Source organism: Patiria miniata, unplaced genomic scaffold, assembly GCF_015706575.1.
Source record: "Patiria miniata isolate m_02_andy unplaced genomic scaffold, ASM1570657v1 HiC_scaffold_22, whole genome shotgun sequence".
Classification (NCBI taxonomy): Eukaryota; Metazoa; Echinodermata; class Asteroidea; order Valvatida; family Asterinidae; genus Patiria; species Patiria miniata.
This window is the reverse complement of record NW_024037061.1, coordinates 11,628,298-11,652,037: the sequence shown is the minus strand read 5'-3', so window position 1 is coordinate 11,652,037 and position 23,740 is coordinate 11,628,298. Positions and strand designations below refer to the sequence as shown.

Here is a 23,740-nt window from a genome sequence, read left to right as displayed (position 1 = left end):
TCCATACGCCCGTGTGTGATTGCAAGCCATAGATGTGGCCCTCTGTCACAGCTCATGGCTAACTTGTTACCTTTGATTTTCCAGCCAATATGAAAAGCCGGCTAACATGAAAAGCTATTGATCATTTGGATCGTAGTTTTCACATGGCTAACCGGTTACCTTTGATTTTCTAGCCAAGACGATCATGATGAAGGAGGAATATGACAATCGGCTAAGCAAGCGGGAATTCAAGGCCTACATTGAGGCAGTCTGCTCCATGCTGCCCGGAGGAGAGGACAACTTTGATCCCTTGATTGAGTTCCTTATGACCAGCATCGAGGTACGACAATCTGGCTCTGTAATCCAATGTTATTCACGTTCTTGGCTCATGCCAACAGAAGCATTACCTTCTATGCCACTTGCCATAAACTGCTCTGTAAAGAAATTGTGGCAGAGAAAAAGCAGAGTTGTAAAGAAATGTTTACAAGTCACCATAAGTCAATCACAAGACAATTACAATTCATCAAGTCTTAAGTAATGTGAAAAGCTATTCATCTTCGTAGTTTTCACATTGTGAGTGTAGATTTTAACTCACTCATCAAAAGTGTCAAATTGTTTCAGAGAGAACTATCTGAAATCTGAATAAATGCATTCGGCTGTGCACGTTATAGAGCATTTTAGATTACTATACCTCATACATATTCATGATCGAGAGCCGAGTTCTTACTGGTCCATTCACCATCACGTGTCAGTCGCTAGTTTTGCTGTTTACCAAGCGCGCACGTGAGGTTTCACGCACAGGTTAAATATGAATGCGTAGTAGACTATCACACTGCACGGTTACCAGTGCGCTAGTCTACTACGCATGCGCTTTACGAAGCAATCGTGGAACTAGCACACTGGGGTAATGCCCACGCGGGTAGTGCGCACGCACGAACATCGCCCTAGCTAGCAGCATGCAGCAGTTACATGAAAAGATGGGCCACAACAACAGTTTGCTGAGAAAACTTATGCGTTACTTCATGAAATTTGTGTGGATATATGTACGAGGTTTAGTTAAACAAATCCAACATGGTTTAGTTCGGGTGGATAGTCGATATTACCTCCCCTCGGTATTGGAAGTTGACAGAATACCTAGGGGAGCTAATATTGACTATCAAACCTCAAACCATGTTTTATTTGTATAACATAGTGTGTAATTTTACATGTACAAAAATTGGGAGAAAAACATCTCACATTTAGTCCTCTCAATAAACCAAATCTCCTTCATAGAAGAGAACAAAATCCCAACAAGTCAACCAATGATGTCATTCTAGCTCCAAAACTCACTTTGAAATTCTGATGTTGTTATATTATCAGAGATCCTATGAAGAGCGGATCCGGGGCCAGGCCCGTAAGAAGTGGTTGAACATGATCATATCATCGGCAGAAACCAGCGGTGCTAGCTTGCAACCTGTCTATAAATGTGTCTTCAATTCCCTCTTCAAGGTAAAACACAAGATGAGACTTGTAAGCAGGTCAGAGTATATGGACCCAGGTAAAGCCCATATCCAGGCATGGTTCCAATGGAACTTTTTTTTTTGGGGGGGGAGGGTTGGACTGAAATAGGTTTGGTCTTTAAGATTTTTCAGATAATTTTTCTGCCGATCTTCAAGGACCAAACTTTTCCATATTTAGGGGAAATGTGAACAGAAGGACAGTTATTAAACTTTTCTGCTAAATTGTTGGCGGACTGCACAAGACGTGGCAGAGCTCCGTGTCAGATGACATGCGTCTGCTTGGAGTCAATGCGAGGGACGCAACGGACAGGGCCAAGTGGAGAGGAGCCATAGGGAGAAAGCAGGCCAACCCAGAACAGACTGGACAACGGCCTTAAAACCGACGATGATGATTGGGGAAACATCTGGGGAAAAAGGATAAAAACAAGAAAAGAAAGAAATAAAAAGTATAGTGACACAAGTTGTAGAATAGACAAACTTTTAGAGGGATCACTTTCCCGTTGGTAGTGTCACACTACTATAAACCTGAAAAAAACTAGTTCAGATTCTGATGCTGTTTTCTGTTGTAAGCAATTGATTCAAATTGAATGAAAGTTTGACAGAAATAACAAATAATGTATTTGCTTACCGTGATGAGAGCTTTGTCTTCATTGTCTGTGTTTACCCCTGTTCTCCATTTTAATTCAGGCTCTAACCCTGAGTTGAGTCAAGCCTTGCCAGAGGTGTCATTCATTTAAAAATGTGACAAAAGATTTGGATGTAAACAGTTTTAGAAATACTTCTTTCGTTTAATTTTGAACAGGATGCCGAGCAGCATGGGCGAGGCAAGCGCATCAGTGCCAACATTGGCATGCTGGAACACAACGATTCCTCCCCAGCGCGTGGCCCAACGTGCCTGCGTTACGTAGCCTCCACACCAGACGACGCACACTTCATGCTGAATAAGATCCTGTTCAGGGACATGAAAGGCATCAGGTTAGTGAATAAAGAGAAGGGATTGGCTCCAAGGGCGGATCCAGGGGGGGGGGCCAAAGGGGGCCATGGCCCCCCCCAAAACGAAATCAATTTTTTATTTTTTATGTGACATCGCAATAACGGCAGGCAATGAGTACACCACCATCTTTTCCTAAAAAAAAACATTGGTTAAAGTGGTCAGAAATTGCCTCAGATCGCACCACAGAGCATCTAGAATCCAAAAAAAATTTCGGGGCCCTTAAGCGGGCCCCGAACCCCACGCCGTAAATTTTTTGACCCACTTTTTGACATCGCAATAAAGGCAGGCAATGAGTACACCACCATCTTTTCCTCAAAAAAAACATTGGTTAAAGTGGTCAGAAATCGCCTCAGATCACTCCACAGAGCATCTAGAATCCAAAATTTTTTCGGGGCCCTTAAGCGGGCCCCGAACCCCACGCTGTAATTTTTTTGACCCACTTTTTGGGGGGAACCCAAAAAATTTTTGGCCCCCCCCAAAATTATGTTCTGGATCCGCCCTTGCTTGGCTCTCCCCGCCCCCCTTTCAAGAGTCAGCTCCGCCCCTTTCTTAGCCAAGCTGGCTCTTATCAATTAATCCTAGCAAAAAAGTAGATACTACTAACAATTATAATTCAGTGCTTAGCGATTCCTGTGCTGAGCGCCTCTGTGTTAGTGGCCCGAAAATGTAAAGTTCCAACAATTCAAGAATTTTGAATTAACAAAAAAACCAGCATTTTTACTAATTCAGTGCAATTAATCACTCCCACTCCCTCACAGCCAACTGACACACCTGAGCGAGCACTACGGGCATCCCACTCCAAAACAATGCCCAACAGACAAACGATCAGAATCTACCAACACATGCATTCCCAATCCTGACACAGCCTACTTAAGCAGCACCATCTCCTTAGTCTCCTGACAATGACTAGAACAGGCTAGTCGAAACGTTGAGACCAAAGACAACTTCTTTTAGAACATAAGGCAGGACTGTTCTCATCAGAACTAAAAGTACTTAGCGAAAGTTGATAATAAGCAGGACAAGTTCTTATCAGAACTAAATATCTACTGAGCGACAGTAGTTATTACCACATGGTGTTACCGTGAACCGAAACGATAAAAGTAATCACTCCCATGTCCTGAAAATGAAACCAGATTGTGATGGACTATGCACAGGTACCTCCTAAGTGGTTCCGATTAAGAACGGACGGACACACGTTCCCCATCTCTCCTGCTGGAACTTTCATGAGTCCTTTGCTTGATCAACACGAGTTTCTTATTTCTGTTTGTGCAGCTTCACCTCTGTTGACACTGGGAAACCCATCCACGTACCTAGAGTGCAGAATCATGGAAACATCATGTTCTGGAATCCTGACCGATCAGAAGAGGTAGGTTCAATCCTTGGCCCCTCTGGCTTTGCCGCTCAATGTTATGGGAAATTTGCCTGTGTCCATAAACAACGCTCAATTTATTTCTCTCAACTTTAATTTTACTGGTCTCTGATTCTAGTGGAAAATTTGTTCTTTGGGAAACTTGGGCATTAATGAAATTAATTTGGACGGATGGTCAGATTTTGAGAAACAGGACTGTTGAAGAGAAACCAAAGATAATTATGATGATATAAAAATTGCATTTTGCATATCCTATTATTAAAGTGTACCGTAAAAAAAAACCCGGGAACCAATCGAAAACTCCACAGTAGCGTGTACAAATCTGCAAATCAAGCAATTTTTTAAGTTGATTTTCAGCCATTGTGTGAAATTAATGACATGTGTTGAGTTTGCAAGAAAAGTTTTTCGTTAAATCTTGTATCATGTACAATGCGTGTGTTTACAAGTTTGAATGCATCAAAACAAACAAAACGTGGATTATTTGTTATTTCTTCAGGATGGTAAGTTGCTGTCTTTACCATTTGTCTAAAATCTTTGTTTGTTCTGAGTTGATCCATTCGTGTGGATTTCTTGCGGCTTGGTTTTGTTTGGTAGACACAATTTGGTTGACTTTTGTTTCCCAACATTGCTGATTGTGTATAATTCTGTTGTGTGCCACATTGCATGTCTGGGCCATCAGAAATACAAAAAGCTGTCCATTGATGAGTACGATCCGACGAGAGTAAGTACAAAAGTGTGACGCAGTTTTGAGCCATGGAATGCGCACGGTTTGGCTGGAGTGATATATCACAAAATAAACGCACTTTGCTGCTGAGTGGATTGAAGTGGCCGATTGCAAATAGCCAGGTTTCAAAATTAATTCATTTTACACACTGCAGTGCTTACAGACATTTTTCATCAAAGCACAATTCATTTTACACAGCATGTTGCCAGGTTCATCAAGGAGCAAGTTAGATTAGAGACCATTGGCAGACTAGTGGTCGAGTTGTAATGTAACTTAGGCCTGCGCACTAATATACGTTTACGAATGTATCATCGGTCGCACCACGACTGAACCAGCATATCTCAATTTTTTACCAAATTGAGTTTTTGTCATCAACGTTATTATTTCATCGAAGTGCTCATTCTCAGAAAGTTTTATTCCGATCCGAGTTCTAATTAACTAATTAAGAACGCTCATTAGACTGTGCGGCGTATTTCTATAAAACTAAAAAATGTTGCACCACGAAGTGGGGTATCCTGATGCGCCGCTTTACATGCTAATTCCCATAATGCTATGACGTCACCAACAAGCGTCGATCATGAAAAGTGTGCATTTAGCGTTTCACGAACCGACGTATCTCCGTATCTGGCACACGGCCACTATTACGTGCGTTGTATGAAATACGATAAACATGATAAAAATCTAATTCACGAAGTGACATGTATCTTGGGAACTGAATTCTCAAAAACTAAGCAACTCAGATTCACACGGATTGCATACAATAAAGTTCAATCTATAATTTACTAGCAAAAACGAAACAGCTTGAATTCTTACACAGGGAGTATATGGAATGAGCCTACAAATGAATGACCAATTTTAAATCGTTTTTTTTTTTTCAAAACACAAAAAAATGCAATAGGTCGGTTCTTGGTGCAACCGACGGTATGTAGTCAAACGATGTTCAAAATGTCAGCACGAAACCTCTTGCGTTCTGACTCTTGCTGTGAACTGTGATGGGCAATTGGGCATATTGGTATGATGCAACCAACCTCAAGCCCAGTTCATACTCGGCGCGAAAGCGAAAGCGAACGCGAATTTGTGACGTCATGGCAAGTATTCGCACTGCGAATTCGTAAAAGTTGAACACATTTCAACTCGGGCGAATTTCGCAGCGAACGTTTCTTGACGTCAAATTCGCTTCGCATTCGCATTCGCGCCGAGTATGAACCGGGCTTCATAACGACACTGTTTTCATGAAGGGAGGGGCATGTGGATTTTGTAGAAAAACCACGTCCATTTTTTAGCCAAACGAAAAGAAAATTTAAGGATTTTTTTGAGCAAGCTTAGGGTCTTTTACGAAACTTTTAAGCAACATCACCACATTACCCACCTTTCTTGCATGTGATTCCAAAACACAAAAAATGTGTGCTGAAAGTACCTAAAGGTTTTTTTTTTTTCATCTAGTATTGCACCATCCCTTATTGATTCACAAGGCTGAGATTTTGAGTTTTATGCTGCTTGTTTCTTCTTCTTTTTTAATTGCTTCATTTTTTCCATGTGAATAATTGCATCTGTACTTGCATTCATTAACAACCATGAGCCACACACAACCACTGCTACATTAAAAAAAAAATGATAGAATGTGCAAGCTACACGAGAAATATTTATCCTCACGCAAAAATTTAAAGAAAATCACATTTGCATGAAAATCTACTAGTTTCTACTAATACCTCGATTGGGCCCACGCCTAGATTGTTCCAATATTGCAACTACCCTTATCGGGGCTGTATTCCAACTTGGGAATGCAGCAGTGAAGGGAATATCCCGTTTAGGATACTATCTCGATAAGAGGCCCAACCAACTGCAGGATTTTCCAAAACTGGAGAATATACCACACTTGGTTAAAGTGACACTAGGTCCTGGAACAGCCAAATTGGGCTACAAAATGCGCTTTGAATGAAATGATATTAATCGGAAATAACATTTAAAAGTAGGATATAAACATCCACACAAGTATCCTTTCAAAACTGGGCGTTTTTGTGTAATTCCTGTATTATGCGTGCGAGAACAAATTTCGGGGTCCACTTTTGCGACCCCATAAATTCGAGCTGTTTGGATGCTAGTTGTGATTTCATTCTTGAAGTGTTCGTCTTTTGCGGACGTTGAAGAAACCACTATTTTTGCATTGGTGATTAGTCACCGTTGTTCCCGAGACACACGACGTGTATATCGTACACTGAGAACGACACGAAAAACGTATTCGTGCTCCGTCGTGTCCGATGTAAACAAGAGGGGTTTTTTTTCGTCTTTTCTCAGGAACGGTAAGACATTAGGTTGGTTTCCTTTCAACCAGATGTTTGAAATAGGCTCAGTAAACAATCCAAAACATGACATTTTCGAGGATTTCAGGACCTTGTGCCCCTTTAAAATATTTATTCTCTGAAAGAGAATTGATACGGTTTATACACCAACATTTAAACAAATTTGACCCGTTTTTAACTTTCAGGATCGTCAAGGCTCTTTCATCGTGATCCCCCTGAAGGACCATCGCAAGCGAGTCTTTGGTGTCCTGGGCGTAGACACACTCAACGACCCTCAGGAGAAGAGCATCTTCATCACCCATGAAATCAGTTTCTTCCAGGTAAATGAGAACAAAAAATCTGAATGTTTTCAGCATTTCCCCCAACTTTCTTCAGACAGTGTTGCTAAACCTCTTTGTTAATGATCTGCAAATTCATTGAGATAAATATTGGTATTTTAACCTTAAGCAGTTCGCGCCGGGATTATTTTGACATTGACTGGACCCAGGCGCAGGATTGTTTTTCACGAACCTCGATGCCAGACGGGTTCAGGCCATCATTTGCGGGTAGCACACCCTGATATTTTTGGCCTCGCTTGCTGGGAGCGGGTGGCTGACAGATATTTCCAGCCTCGCACCTTGTGTGTTTATCCGTCATCCGTTCTGAATACCGCAAAACCTTTGCGTGTATACACGTCATCCGACGTGAACATGTTAAGAAATAGACTCATACATGTAGGTACAGCAGACACAACTTTTTTTTTCAAGGAAGGTCACCAATATTTGCATTTTTTTTTTCATTGTGATGACGTTGTGAAGGGAGTGGCCAAAGCCTTCAGCTCCGCCCACCAGTACGTGGACATCCGGAAGAAGACGCTGCGCATCACGGAGAGCGCCCTCGCCTGGATTCACCGACGGAGTCCGCACGTGCTGGAGATCAACGTCTACATTGTTGAGCCGGATGAGAAGGTACTGTAGCCATCACCTTTTAACCAGTGGTCTTTTGTTTTGCCTTTATGAGCTTTCAAGAAGCCAGCAGAGTGCCGTGTTGCAAAATAAATGTACTTGAATTGTGTTTGTGTTTCATGTGTTTGCTGAGAAAAGTTTGAAAGTTGCTTTATGAGCAGTGCAAAGATGCCGTTTTCTTTTTTCGCTGTGTGGATTAATTGTGAAAGTACAACGGAACGATGGTATAACAAACATTGTGGGATCCACAGAAATGAATAACGATCGTTCGGTATAGCGATTTTGAGCTGCCGGTTTTCACCACAGGTTTTCACAAATCAACGGCGCTTTCTTTTGATGAATAGTGAACTGGCATTTCTCACATCCCGCGGCCGCATGCGGAGTTGTCACGAAACTTCAGCAATGGGTGGCTTTTCCCTTCTATTCCTTAGGGAAATAATGGAATTAAAAATGGTCCACATGGCGTTTAATATTACCAGTAGGTTTTTGTTAATCAGTTGATGTTTTCCAACAAATTTCGGAACATTTTTTACATGGGAGCCGGGGATGATGCTCAGTATAGCTGAATGTTCGGTTAAGCGTTGTTCGGTATAGCGGCGTTCCACTGTACAATAAGGTGTGACCTGACAATGAAACTTAAAAATATTTTTTGTCTATGTGTACTTTTCTTTTGCACAAAACTCACACTAAGTTCATTTCAGAGGGATGATCCTCAAAATCCCAAGTGTTCTTTAAATTAAATTCTCACCGAAAACACGCCCCAAGTCCTTAGCTAGTGCTTATGTAACAAACTACTGCACTTCACTGATGTAATGTGTACTTTCCTTTTGCACAAAACTCACACTAAGTTCATTTCAGAGGGATGATCCTCAAAATTTCAAGTGTTTTTTTATATCAAATTTTCAACAAAACACACCACAAGTCCTGAAGCAGTGCTTATGAAACAAATCAGAAAAGGACTGCACTTCACTGATGTCATGACAGTTTTGAGAGAAAAATTAACCGTATCTACCCTTCCACAGAGGGCCAGATGCTTTGAAATTAACAGGCAAATCTTTGTTAATCTTTCATCTTGTTATGTTGTATGTTTTTAAAGATCAATCTAATTGTTACTGTGTATAATCATGTAGGAAGATAGTTTTCTCTTTTGTGGTGGTAGTATATAACTCTCATTGGCATGCACTGATTTTACTAACTCACTTATCAACATTTTCTGACTGATCACAGAGTGATATAGACCATTGCAATTGCAATGATCCAATTCAAATATTATTTGATTATCCATTTCAGCCATTATTTCTGCGAGGCATAGAAGAACAAGAAACTTTGTGCTAACAAGTCCTGGGGCCGATTTCATGTAACTCGTCTTATTTTAAGACACATCTTAGGACTTAAGACATTTCCCACTCTAAGATCGATCTTAGCTAAGACTGATTGCACTTAATGCATCTGAAGCAAGATGCATCAAAATAACTAATTTAATGGCTGTTTTAGTTTGTTTTTACCGCTTGTTGAAACAGTTGTTGAAAGAAATGTGCAAAACCAATTTCCCAAGCGTGTGCATAGAACACAAACTTTTGCCCTAAAAAAACTTCTCAGCTCATTAAATTTCACGCGCAAAGTAGGTCTACACATGATACCATAGAGTCATTATTACCCTTATGATTAAATGTCTTGCTCCGCGGTTCATCACTCTATTTCGAGAACTCGAAAGTATTTTATTTTTAAAAAGTCAACTAGGCGTTGGCATATAATTAAATTTTGTAAATAACTTATTTTTATTAAAACGACCCGCGTATCAGAAATCTTTTCAAATCTGTTCTCTACAGCGGTTTTCTTTCCCCGAAACTATGGCTCTAGGCCGAAACTCGTCTTAAACGAGAATACATTGCAATGATGTCAAGACGATATACAAATTAACACACTATTCATGAGATAAGACGACCCTCAGACCGATCTTAAGTTAAGACAAGTTCAGCCGTGTTGCTAAGGAAGTTAGGACGCGTTCAACATGTCTTACGTTTACTGAAATCGATCCTTGGACAAGTCGCAAGATAAGACGAGTTAAGGCGCTTCTTAGCGTTGCGTGAAAGCAGCCCCTAAGTGGGGGCACTTTGATTATTTGAAAAGTGGTATCCAACCCTACAGTTACAAACCAGTTTGTGAATCGAATGTAAACATCTTTGCGCACATTGTGTGCTATTGGCTAATGTTTGCCTGAAAGGAATTCATGACTGACCTTAATGCAGGGCCAGTTTGTACATTGAGCCAAGAAAAGGGAAAAAGCTGTTTTTACAATCGTTTTAGGAAAGAAATTCAAGTAACCTTTTTTTAAATTCAACATGTCTGTGCTCAGTTAGAAAATGTTACCCTGTCTTTTGGTTCGTTTGTTTCTTTACTTATTGCTGTTCTTCTTTTTTTGCATTGTTTTCTTCTCCCCTTTTTTGTGCACTGTGTGTTTCTAACCCATGCTGAACCCTTCCTACGCCACCTCTTTTTTGCGGGTGTGGTTTCTGCCCTCCCTGTGTGCTGTGTTGCATGTGTGTGTGGCGGGGGTACCGTACCGTTTGGCAGGAGGTTAACGCTGCTATCCGCCGCAGGAGAATCTCCGGCAAAAGCAAAAAAATTCAGGGGTATCTTAACGAAGAGGCTGCCAAACAGGTTAGCTGTTTTGCTGAAAAATGTCAAAAATCATTTTACATTATTTGGGAAGCAGGCTGGCTTGTGGTATTTATTTATTATGCATTTGTCAACTTGGCATCATGAATCCATGATATTACTGAAGTTTGTCAGTATTTTGGTAATTGCCAAAAAAAAAAAAACCTAAGGGACGCATTACACTGATTGAGTGTAGGTCATTAATTCTGGATTTCAGAATTAAAAGTTTTTTTTTTTAATAACTGAATAGTTAAACATTATTAAATAAAGAAGGTATAACAAACCATTTTGTATCACTTTCTAAAAGTGTTTGTGGAGCGTAGATAAGAGCTGAAATTCATGCACGCCTTTTCAGTTTTAGGCTGCTCACATTCTGAGATTTCTCTTGGAAACCCATTGTCAGAAATTACTTCCTCCATTTTTAGAAAATTTGTTTTATACTGCACATTAACATCCGCACTCCTACAATTAACAACCCTTTTAATCCGACACCTTTAATTATTTCATATTATAACACCTCACCCACAGATTCTGTGTCTTGAGTGGCCGAGAGCGAGTCACATGTTACTTTCTAATTTTGCTATCTTTCTGTGCACGGCCAAAAGTACTATGCGCATAGCAACCAAAGTACTATACCATTAGCAACCAAAGTACTATTTTCACAGCGCGGTATTTGTGTGTATTATTCCAAAGAGAGCGCGCCGCAGACTTGGGTTCAAACATTTCGTGAAGGGTTAGTTTTTAAGAGAGAAATACATTTTCCACCAATTTTGTATTGAAATTGAAGTTTATTTCAACTGTGTTCAGATTTAAATAATGTAAAATATTAAAATCAAGCAGAATCTGTGGGTGAAGTGTTATAAAACAAATATTGAATGCTTTATCTCATGGTGAAGTAAAACTAGCCTCCCGAGGTGATCCATGGACCATTCTATTTTCCCTCGGCTTCGCCTTGGGAAAATAGAATGGTCCATGGATCACCTCGGGAGGCTAGTTTTACTACACCACTCGATGCATTCAATATTTGTATACTAGCAGTCTTTTCCTGTTTTTACTAATTCACCATATTTAATTTACAGTCACCATTTTAAAGCATATCTGCATGAACTGTGCTTCTGGCATTTTCTTTTTTAATACCATATGATCACTTACTTGATACTTTAGATTGAGGATATCGTTTTGCGTCGAATGATGACCACAGATCGTCATGGCAACATCACCACCCATGAGAACCCTAGCAAGCTGGAACGGAAAGAAAACTTATTCAGGTATTGTCTCAACTCTGCATAAATCTTTGAAATTTATTTTTTTGGGGGGGGGGGTTCTGAATTCTTTCTTTTTTTCTTCAGATTTTTGTTTTTAAATGGCGCTGCCTTCGAGCTTGTGTGGCCATGTCTAAAAGAAATTAGAAGGGTCTCATTTTCAAGAAATTCTTTATGGGTATTGGATTGTTCTTGCATTCTAGTGGAAGTAGAAGTTTTGTTGATATGTTTTAGAGGTGAAATTTTAGTAGAGTTCTTGTAATAGCAAGTCACTTGCGGTCTTCTTGTGGGTGGTAAGTGGAGTAGCTCTTGGTGGAATCCTAGTGGTTGGATTTGTCAATTTTTTGGTGGATTGGTGGAAGTGAATCCTTTGTTATGTTTGCATAAAGGTAAATTGCTCCTAGTGGGCTTATTTCAAATGGATTCGGAATGATCATGTGTGGATATGGAAAATCCAGAGATTCTGCTCAGAGTAGAGAGAGCATATATGTGACCTGTTCTGTCGAAATCAGACTTTTCTGGGCATCAGGTCAACAGGTCAAAAATGAGATTTTTGCATATTGTTAAAATATGTTTTGTTTCCTTTTAATAGGTGGTTTAATTTTTGAAACCGGTCATTCCTGCGCAAAGTTATGCTATTTTGAAGTTCATTGGGTCGAAAAGTAGAAAACAGAGAAAATGGACACGAACGTCACAAAACAGACATTTCTTTAACTGATATACCTTACCAAATCATCAAAAATACTATAATTAGAGATCAAATTAGGGTTTCAAACGTTTATAGTATATTTTAGACATGCTCAGGATTACAAATATGCAAAAATTAGAAAATGGAAAAAAATCACCCCCACAGCGTTTTTTGGCCTTATCTCAATTTCAACCTCTGCCCAGAAGCGTCTGCTTTTGACAGAACAGGTCACATATATGGTTCTAAAAATAAAAAAGAACGAGATCCATACACTGAAATATTGCACACCCCTGCAGGATTGCTAAAATGTAAACTGCTTTACTATTGTAACATATAGATTTGGCTATAGTCTTTGGTTGGTTTGACTATACTATATGTTAAGATAGGGTAGCTGTGGCTAAGAGCAGGATGAACAGATGACTACGAAGACTATACAAAGACACACTGGTAATGACTATGAGCTCGGCTATATGGAAAACAGGTTTATTTTCAAGAACTCAATATTCTACCGGTATTGTGTATGTACAGAACTATAACCTCAGACCATACGGCTGCATCAGCTTATGGGTATGGCTGGGTACTAGAATACGGAAGTTGGAGACAGAAGACAGAGGTTCTGAAGAGTTTTGTAGATGAAGACTGGCCAGAGCATAGGGCTGAATCAGCTTATGGCTATGCCTCTGGTTTCCCAGGGAGAAGAAGAAGAACTCAATGAAAGTGGGAAAATGGGGACATTTTATACAGTTTCAGAGGGACCACTTGGAGTGAAAATAGGAGATGATGTCATATAAGGAAAACATAACTTATATGACATCATTTCTGAGTAAAGGTAGACTGACCATAGACTGACGTAATGGTCAGTCTGGGGGAGTACCCTTATGAGGTCACTTTCCCCTGTACAAGGGTTAAATCACAGTCTTGGTATGCTGTGGGTGTATTGCTTGGAAAATAGTGACGTGAAGACCTTGGGTGTAATGTGGAACACCTGTTGTGAGAGTGGTATCAGGGATGTGTGCTCAGGGTCAGTCTAAATTTCGGTCTTACATTTACTTTCCTCTTGGGGAAGAAAATGTCCTCATTTTCAAAGTATAAAAATGAATGAATTACTGTTACATAAAATAAAGCATTGAGTTAAACAAAAACAAATTAATATTGCTTATTTTCAATGCGTGTGCAAGAATATTAAACTTATGAATACACAGAATTGTCGTTACACTATTCAAAACAATGAACGAAAAAAAATATACAGAATATTCAAGGAAGTACAAGTTGTTAAACAAGACAAAACATCAGTAATATAGATGGATATTAGGTATAAGTGGATAATCTGGTGAAATTGACATTAATATATTGGAGTGAACAATGCACTTCTTATAAATCAAATAAATGGGTAATGAATTGAATCAACGAATATTGTGAAAATGTACACACATTGCCGTGGATGTAGTTACACAACTTAATCAAATAAACGAATTCTACGGAAAAGTAATAATATGAACTGGAGGGGAACCCAAGTCGAATAGGGCGAGTTACAACTCGACCACTGCGAGTACGCTGAACAGCGGGAGAGTGTGATGGGGATTGTTGGAGATTGTACGCTGGAGTTGGTCGTAAATGAATTGGCTCAGTCGAAAGTAGAGGTGAAGTTGATCGTGTGGGAGAGGACGCAGGAAATTGTGGCGGATCTGGAGGTTTAGGGGGTGGCGGTGGAGGAAACATGGATAGTGATGGGAATGGAAGCGGGAGGTGGAGCTACTACCGGTACTTGTGGGAGGGGGAGACATGGCTAGGGCAATAAAAATCCAGTGCAAACATAAAACTAATGAACCTAAAAGAACTATAAGGCTACAATAATAAACTATGGCAAAGAGATTTGGCTAACATAAGCAATGTGCACAAACTATGATGAAATCAACACAGAAAACTGAAATGGTATATAAAACAAGGAAAATGGTACAAAAATATGCAAAAACAAAAGAACTTGCAAGAATTAAGTCTGCAGCTGGGCACTGTCAGCGTTGGTCAGTCGGTGATGCACTCCACAGGGATGATTGGCATACAGGACTGGATGAACTGGCTGGAGTGGACACAGCTGAGAAGACGATGAGAAGAACGGAGGACGGGGATGACAGGAACAGGAACAGGAACACAGGTGAGAAACAGGAACAGTTCGAAGACAGGAACAGTTCGGAAGAGAAGACACAGGAGGACGAGACACGGAGAGATGGCGTGCAGACAACAGGAACGGCAGTAGTGGCAACAGGAACAGGGGCAGAAAGGCTGGAACAGGTCAAATCAGCCACAGGGAGACGGCTCAGGAAGTGGAAAGGGGGACTTTGGCGAGCCGTAAAATCGGGAACAAACAGGACGACTGGAAACTGGAACAGGCAGGACAACTGGAACACGCAGAAACTGGAAGCAGGAACAGGTAGAAATAGAAGCAGGAACAGCAGGAACAGCAGGAACAGCAGGAACAGCAGGAACAGCAGGAACAGGCGACAAAGTTAGTTACAGATGAGATGCCACTTCATAGGCTTGTGCGGGTAAACACTCGCTGCCACCAGTGTAACATATCGATTTGGCTATAGTCTTTGGTTGGTTTGACTATACTATATGTTAAGATAGGGTAGCTGTGGCTAAGAGCAGGATGAACAGATGACTACGAAGACTATACAAAGACACACTGGTAATGACTAGGAGCTCGGCTATATGGAAAACAGGTTTATTTTCAAGAACTCAATATTCTACCGGTATTGTGTATGTACAGAACTATAACCTCAGACCATACGGCTGCATCAGCTTATGGGTATGGCTGGGTACTAGAATACGGAAGTTGGAGACAGAAGACAGAGGTTCTGAAGAGTTTTGTAGATGAAGACTGGCCAGAGCATAGGGCTGAATCAGCTTATGGCTATGCCTCTGGTTTCCCAGGGAGAAGAAGAAGAACTCAATGAAAGTGGGAAAATGGGGACATTTTATACAGTTTCAGAGGGACCACTTGGAGTGAAAATAGGAGATGATGTCATATAAGGAAAACATAACTTATATGACATCATTTCTGAGTAAAGGTAGACTGACCATAGACTGACGTAATGGTCAGTCTGGGGGAGTACCCTTATGAGGTCACTTTCCCCTGTACAAGGGTTAAATCACAGTCTTGGTATGCTGTGGGTGTATTGCTTGGAAAATAGTGACGTGAAGACCTTGGGTGTAATGTGGAACACCTGTTGTGAGAGTGGTATCAGGGATGTGTGCTCAGGGTCAGTCTAAATTTCGGCTTACACTATCAACTACCGGGGTAGCTATAGTGTGACTTAACATAACTTTGATAATAATGTAAAACACCAACATTACAGACATGTTTATTGCAGGTCTTTTGGTCCTCTCTTAAAAGGGGAGCACCGAGGCCTCTTTTGAGTCAAGTCAAGTTTGAAATTTTTTTCATATCCTGTCTGTTGTTACTAAAGGGACTACCTGTTCAAGTGTGTGGACAACTCCGACACCGTTTCCGCCGATGCCTACGGCCAGCGCCACACGGCCTTCCCCTTGAGGGATCCAGACGGCCGTGCCGTGGCCCTGATTGACCTGAGCATCGGGGAGCTCAAGCAGCTACCTGGCCACGAGAACAAGGAGGTGCAGAGGATGCTGAAGCTGCTACAGTCTGCACACAAGGAGGTGTCCATGGAGTCTGAGGGTGGGGATAGGACCATCGTACTGGGTAAGGAGAAGTCTATCAGTTGGTGTGAAGTGTTGTAGTCGAGTCTATCATAAATCCACCACATGTATGATCACTTGTAAATCACTAGTCAATGCACGTGTCAATGGTCAGGAGTAACAGGGGAGGAAATATAACAAAGGGATGCCTTTTCACAGTTCATTGGAATAGCTTGTGACTTGTGATGGACTTTCGAGAACTTACATAGATCTTGTAAAGGACTTGACTTCAACACTTTATGTCTGTGCATTTTGGATGTGGCAACCTTAAAGACATATTTTCAGTGATTTAACCTTTTTTAACATTAGATAAGCAATTTTAAGCATATCAAAAATTCAATGTAGCATTTGCATTTGGTTGTTTCAAATTGACATAGTCCCACACGAGATACAAAACTAGTTAAGGTGATGCCTCCCCTTTTGTATTGATGCAGATGCAGATATTGATACATGAATGACAGTCCATATTAAAAACACCTAAAGAGTCACTTAAAGTGCTCTATAAACACAACATTTTTTGAGTCCTGCATATTAATCTGAACCCAATTGTATGGCTTCATAATCAAACTTCTGAGCTTATGCTTTGTGCATTTCACAGGTTAACAAGAAATTTTGATTTGCGTAAAAAATTAGTATCCATTAGGCCAAAAAAAAAAATAAGTCGGTCTCTGGTCAGCGCGCGCGTCGATTTTAATCATGCGCTTCGATCTTTTTTTTTTCCAAAATGTTCCGCAGTAGCTCCAACAGCGCCCTCTATTTCCGCACCTCCTCAATTTTTTTTACCAAAGAGCACCAAGGAATGGGAAATTGCACCAAGGCAAATGATCGAAAGCACCAAGGCAAAGTATGGAGGACACCAATGTACATGAGGACACCAAAAAAGCAAAATAGTACCTACCTTGTATGTACAATCCAAGCTTGAAGAAGAAAAAAAAAAAAAGCCAAAAAAAAAAAAAAAAGCCGCATGGCCGCGTCGATTCCGGAACTTTGGTCTGACCAGAGACCGAATATTTTTTTTTTTGGCCTTAACTTAGATTTTTTAATTTACTGGATTAGTGCAAATTATATACACACGGAAAATCTATTATAAGCACAGAGTTTTGCACTTAATAGAGACGTGATATGAGGCCCTGAATATTTGTTCTCATTTGTGTACCACCACAGAGGCGGAGAAGGGTAGCGAGGAGTCGCGCATTGACATCATGTTCGATCGCATCATGCTGACGGACCTGCGAGAGACCGTAGGCAAGCTCAACTCGCGGGCCTTCGCTGAGCTCAAGAGCTACAAGGACCCACCCAAGGTCATCCATGATATCCTGGTGTCTGTGCTGACGCTGTTCTATCAGGACAAGTCTGAGGAAGGGGAGCTGGAGTCATGGAATACATGCAAACAGGTAGGCGTGATTTGGATGTCTCAAGAGTCAGAGAAACCGAGCCAATCACAGGTCAATCACAAATCAGATCACAAGTCAATCACAAGTCAATCACAAGTCAGTCACAAGTCAGTCACAAGTCAATTCACAAGTCAATCACAAGTTAGTCACAAGTCAGTCACAAGTCAAATACAAGTCAATCACAAATCAATTCACAAGTCAATCACAAATCAATTCACAAGTCAATCACAAGTCAAATACAAGTCAATCACAAATCAATCACAAGTCAATCACAAATCAATTCACAAGTCAATCACAAGGCTGTCACAAGTCAATCACAAGTCAGTCACAAGTCAGTCACTAGTCAATCACCAGTCGATCACAGATCGTTTCACGAGTCAATCACAAGTTAGTCATAAGTCAGTCACTAGTCAATCACAAGTCGGTCACAGATCAGTTCATAAGTCAATCACAAGTCAGTTCACAGTCAAATCACAAGACCCTCACAAATCAATCACAGGTCCATCATAAGTCAGTTTACAGTTAAATCTCAAGTCAGTCACAAGCAACAGGGGATGAACAATGACAAAGGAATGCCTGTCACAGTTCATTTGAATAGCTTTGTGACTCGACTTGAGACAGAATGACTTGTGATGGACATGCTTACAACTCTGTTGACTTGTTTTTTTTATATCACAGCTTCCTCTTTATCTACGACTATAACCCAAACATCCAAATTGCACTCCAGAAATTTGGTCATCCCACAAATAGTTCTAGCCTCCCCCTCCCATGCGCCAAATAAAACTCACAGAAATTGATGCCTTGATTCAACCAGAAATGTTCATAAAATACATACCGTAATTTTCGGAATATAAGCCGCGCGGCGTATAAGCCGCAGCATGCAAAAATCTGCAAATTAAGATTTTAGGTCGGCGTATAAGCCGCATCGGCGTATAAGCCGCACCAACCGCAGCTGTTCAATTTTGTAAGGCCTCCAAATTCTAGTCAAAATGCTCTGAACCAGTTCCATTTGCACTACGAAAGCTATAAAAGGGCCACAAATGTTATGTCAAATCATTTACAGTCAATTACTCTTACAAACAAATATGGAAATTGATGATGAGAAATAAAAAACGGGAATTGCTGCCGGCTGGCTCGTCAGTGAGCCTGTGCTGGCGAATGACATTATTTTCCCCCAGCACTTGAGAGAGTATGCAACCCACCATGTGTTGTCTGACTGGAGCGCTACAAATCCTGCTTTGTGGCAACAGACACTGAGTTGTTTTGTCCTAAAGGATAAACAAGTCCGTTTTTACAGCAAAACTTATCAAATTGTTGTGATTACTAATAAGTAGTAATGTCAAAACTTCAAGTTTGGATCGTAACTTTCTTCGAAAACAGTCAACACGATGCCGAGATTTTTATGGACGAATCCATTAATTTCGTAGGGGTGGTTTCACCCCTGTTTTGAGTTTTACATCGTTTCTTGAATACATTTCAAGAAAAAAAAATATATTGTGACGTTGAACAACTGATTATCAAATAAAGATATGTTTCAAACTCCATAAAAAGTATTAGTTGTCTTTTTCTTTTTTTTAAACTGGGGAAATATCGGTAATTATTGTTCCCAAGAAAGTGCACCCGTTTATTACCACAAATGGTGTGGTCCATGGAGAATCCATGCAGCATGCATGCAGCATAGGCAGCATCACGTACGGCCGGTTGTCGATGTCCAAGGGACAGCTTTCACTAGCCGTACTTTTTACCGCTCGGTATCTTTTTGTGGGACGTGCTTTCGGTTTGTTAATGACTTTCTTAATTGATAATTATTTCAACAACACATCTCTTTTTGTACCAGTACAATAAATACACATGTAAATGTCATTTTTATTCTTCAAGTCTCGGCGTATAAGCCGCCCTGTGTATAAGCCGCAGTAAACATTTTCATGGACAAATTCAACGTATAAGCCGCGGCTTATATTCCGAAAATTACGGTAGTTCCATACTATGCAACAACACATCTCCAACTCTCAACAACATACAAATACCTGAAACCATTAACAGCTATTTTATAATACTCTTTTAGAGTAGTACTATCTCAGTTGTAAATCCAGGAGTGGTTTTCAATTCCTTTTTTTCCCTCTTCCTTTTGCAATCTGCAGTTCGTCAACCAGGAACTGATCAGGAAGATTGAGGAGTTTGACCCTACAGCATCGGATACCATCACTGCCGTCAGCAAGATCTCATCCAGACTTAAAGGTACATTTCATCTAACCATTCACAAAGTTTGAACTTGATCGTTCATTTCGTTCGTTAGTTATACATGAATGAAGATGGTCCTTCTTAAAACTAAAATTGCTTGTAATTTGATACCTGATGATGTCAGAGCATTATGCACATCTCGGGATCAGGGTTGATATATGTTCAAAGTTTGAAGTTTAAACATTAACTGTTAAGTAGAAAAGTTGTGGAGAATGTTTGGCCAGGAAAAAAATATTAATCTTTGCAATGTCACAATTTTCATAAGATGGAATTGCATTGGGGTGATGCAATTCCATCTTATGAATAGTTTGGTTGCAGTACCTGGTGCTATATCAGACTCGAACCAGCCAGCCGACCCCGGCAAGCTCGGTGGTCGAGTGGTATGAGACATCTGCACTAGTAAGCAGGTCATGGGTTCCAGTCCCACCAGAGTGGTTTTTCTCACCATCACTCGGTGCAGTGTTTATAAAATACGTCGTTGAAGGGCAAAAGCCAATATGGAATTTCAAAATTGTGATCGGGATGTGCCGATCACCCTATTACAAGACCCATACACTGAAATATTACACACCCCTGCAGGATTGCTAAAAAGTAAACTAAATCACTATCAAGTAGCTCTCATATGTGGCTCATGCTCACTTGCATTCGTCGCACATGCAAATTCTACAGGTTACACAGCTCGTCAGAATTGAAAAGTTGTAATGGCTCTCCATTATGCACATTGTAAATGCCATGTGAATTTGTGTACACAGGGTGGTCCAAAAAAAGTTAACACCTTCTCAGACACAGATTTCTCAAAATCGAAGAGACATATTGAAGTTGTTTTGAGACATTCCTTTACTACAAGGTGGTAGGCCTATATGGCGATAACAGCGTTAAAAATATGGCTCAAAGAAACGGAGGCCAATTACAGAAAAATTGTCAAAAAGTAGTTTGTCCACATCTATGGCAGTCATGTAGACCTAATTACAATTATTGCAGTTATTTGTGTGTGCAGTGCTATTGTGTTGACCATATCCCATAGACTTGCATGTGGACAAACTGGGTTTTGACCATCTTTCTTTAAACCATCGCCATTTCTTAATTTAGGCTTTATTTTCAGCGCCGTTTTCACCATATACCACGAAGATGCTGTAGTTTAGGAATATCTTGAAACAATTTGAATTTGTCTCCCCAATTCCAAGAAATGTGCATCTGAAAAAGTGCAAATGTTGGTTTTTTTTTGACCACCCTGTACATGGAATAGACCTCACTGACTATTGTGAGTAGTCAATCTACAGTTCCTGTCAGATTCCATAATTTGTTTGATTTAACCATGTTTTTTTCTTTCCACACTTTCAGAAGTACCTCACGGTGCCGTGGCCAAGCACGGCTCCCTCCCGGCCCAGAACCTGTACAACTGGGCCTTTGTATGCCTGTCCCTCCTGGAGCATACCAGCAAGATGCAGGAGACCCACAAGCCAAGCATCCTCACCCCGCCACCCTCCGCTGAAAACTACGACGGTGGGGCTATAGAGATGTAAATAACAAAAACACAAACACGGAGTGACAAGTCCTATCATTGCCTTTGTATAAAAACTCTCGTTTTTCATGTATTCTTGTACCAGAGTCAATCACCAAATAATAGTTTATACTCTCTTGGAGGGTTTATTGGTAGACTACTTGAATCAGACACTGGGGTATAGTTACGGCAGCCATTACGCTGTTGGTAATCCACAGTGTAACCAATTTTACTTATTTTGTGAAAATCCGTAACGTGTTCATGATACACATGTAGCAGTATTACATTGGAGCTTTTTTTTTTAACTTTGACTGCAAAAGGGCAATTTATAATTATGCATAGGTGACTGACTGGTATAGATGGTGAATTAGGGGTACTAAGCAGTTTTCTTAGTAACAGCTTAAAAATTGAAATTTAAAAGCACACATGCTTCCCGGTTTAATAGATGACACAAGAAATATGGTCAGTGTTGTCACTGTTGTAAGATTTGATTGAATTCATGTGTAAAATTCACCGAGTTGATTCCACGTACATCTTGAATCAGATTACTGAAGCTTACAGAATTGATGGCAACTTACTTAAGCCTGTATTCAAAACAAGTACTCTTTATACCTTAACCCTAACAGAACTCAACCCATCAAACCCCAACGGCATGTTTTGTTGGAATCTGTCAGGATGGGTACAGTACCCCTAAACTGACAGTCTTTTACATTGGGTTGGCACACCTCCAGAAACTAAGTCAGAAATATGTGTGCACAGTTTCCCATATGGTGTTGGAATTTGCCAGGATGGGTATGGTTCCTAGTAAATCATGCGTTAGGGTTAACTGTAAAAATTCAAGTCGCCAACGGAAGTTTTAAATCTAATTAAAGACGGAAACATTAAACTTGTACAAAATGTATATTTTGTTTTGGGTATATGTAATGCACAAGTCTTAATTATTTGTTTGCTTTGAAATCACAGAGGAAAATTCTAAATAATTTCTAAAAATTCAAAATGTGACTTACCTTTTATCTTTGTGCTTTTTTAAAAGTACAAAAAGGAATTACTGTATATGATTCCAAGTTTGAGCAAATTCACAGTTTTTTATAATAACAATTTCTTTGAAATAATAACACAATGATGTACAAATGAAATAAATGGCATGATTTTTATTTCCGGTTTTGTAGTAATAATACTCCGTCCAGGACCTTTTGAATAAATTTAAACTTGAAAACAAGATTTTACATTGCCATTATTTTTGTTATTGTGTAACTAGCTTTTACACTATTCCTAAACAATACTACTATTGTAAGCGGTACCAACATGCTAATGTCTACAAGTATTTAGTTCAAAACTAAAATCCGTCCAAAAGTATGAAAAAAGCAGGTATAGTAATATCACAAGTTGCTTTTTTTTTTGACACACAAAATACATTATACTTTCTCAAATCTACAGGTCTTTTCAAAGAACAAGTTCATTACAAGACAAATTTGACCAACACCATAAATATACAAATCACATGCCGAAAAATAAAAAAATTAATGGTTGGAACATCATAAAGGGAAGGAGTACTCTATTTTCCTGTGAATACAAAAGATGGATTTTTTTTGGTTTTCAGTGTAACGACAAAAAAAAGAGGGCAAACTGAACAAATTTACAATCCTAAAGTGGCAAGATTTGTGGACATTTTAGCATTTTTTTTAACGTTATTATCCCTTGCCCTGCAGATTCAAAGTATTTAACCTTGGAAAATTTGGTTTTGCATTCTGAACAGTAAACAGAATTTCTTGTAAATTTAGGTGGTTTAAAACTCATGATTTTGTTGAATTCATCAAGATCACAATAGGTCTAGTAGAGTTAATGAATGAGAATGTTAGATAAAACGTTAAAAAAAAACTTTTGAAAAAACCTACTAGGACTGAAAATTCCGACCCTCTAACCCTTAAGATACGTGTATATCAGCCTGGTCATTTAGATGGTAAGCAGCATGCTGAATCTCTTGTTTTCTGATAAAAGTTCCAAAAAGCTTTGTGAATTGTCACAACTATTGCATGGGAACACTTATCGTAGCCTTAATCGTCCACAACAAGGAATCTTCATAAAATCGGTTTCTTTAAGCTTAAAACCAAAACAAGTTTATGATTATTCACAATACACTTTTTGAAAGAAACGTGATTTCCAGTATTGCATATTTAACAAATAAAAAATAACCTTTACCAACACCAGAATGATTTCACCTTCATTTCACACAAACGACAACATTCAAAATACTTGAACAAAATTCCATTTGTAACATACCACAAGACTGAATCAATTTAAAAGTCCATAACTTGAAAAGTACAGGAGCGATTTGAGTGATTCTTGTACTAAAAGAAAGCTTATTACTTGGGCTTAGTTTCACATCCTAGATCTTGAACGCACTACATGTACAACTTCTTCAAAAAAAGGGGTGCCATATGGTTTCCTTTTTTTGACTCACCCCGTATGTACA

The 23,740-nt window shown here is 39.8% G+C and overlaps 1 protein-coding gene across 6 annotated transcripts in view; it reads left to right on the top strand.

Annotated features, from left to right (window-relative positions):
• Positions 1–22,488, top strand: part of LOC119730168 (EF-hand calcium-binding domain-containing protein 5-like) — a 48,174-nt gene extending 25,686 nt beyond the window's left edge. For 3 of the 6 annotated variants that reach the window (XM_038202951.1, XM_038202952.1, XM_038202950.1), the window contains exons 11-23: positions 174–319; positions 1,339–1,467; positions 2,281–2,453; positions 3,745–3,838; positions 4,521–4,562; positions 7,051–7,185; positions 7,663–7,812; positions 10,384–10,470; positions 11,632–11,735; positions 15,885–16,135; positions 17,296–17,525; positions 19,667–19,763; positions 21,108–22,488. In XM_038202951.1, coding sequence (XP_038058879.1) covers positions 174–319; positions 1,339–1,467; positions 2,281–2,453; positions 3,745–3,838; positions 4,521–4,562; positions 7,051–7,185; positions 7,663–7,812; positions 10,384–10,470; positions 11,632–11,735; positions 15,885–16,135; positions 17,296–17,525; positions 19,667–19,763; positions 21,108–21,289 — 1,820 coding nt within the window. In that variant the 3' untranslated portion in view covers positions 21,290–22,488. The remainder of the gene's footprint in view (positions 1–173; positions 320–1,338; positions 1,468–2,280; positions 2,454–3,744; positions 3,839–4,520; positions 4,563–7,050; positions 7,186–7,662; positions 7,813–10,383; positions 10,471–11,631; positions 11,736–15,884; positions 16,136–17,295; positions 17,526–19,666; positions 19,764–21,107) is intronic. The other 3 variants (XM_038202953.1, XM_038202954.1, XM_038202955.1) reach the window with 3 other exon arrangements.
• Positions 22,489–23,740: the final 1,252 nt, after the last annotated feature.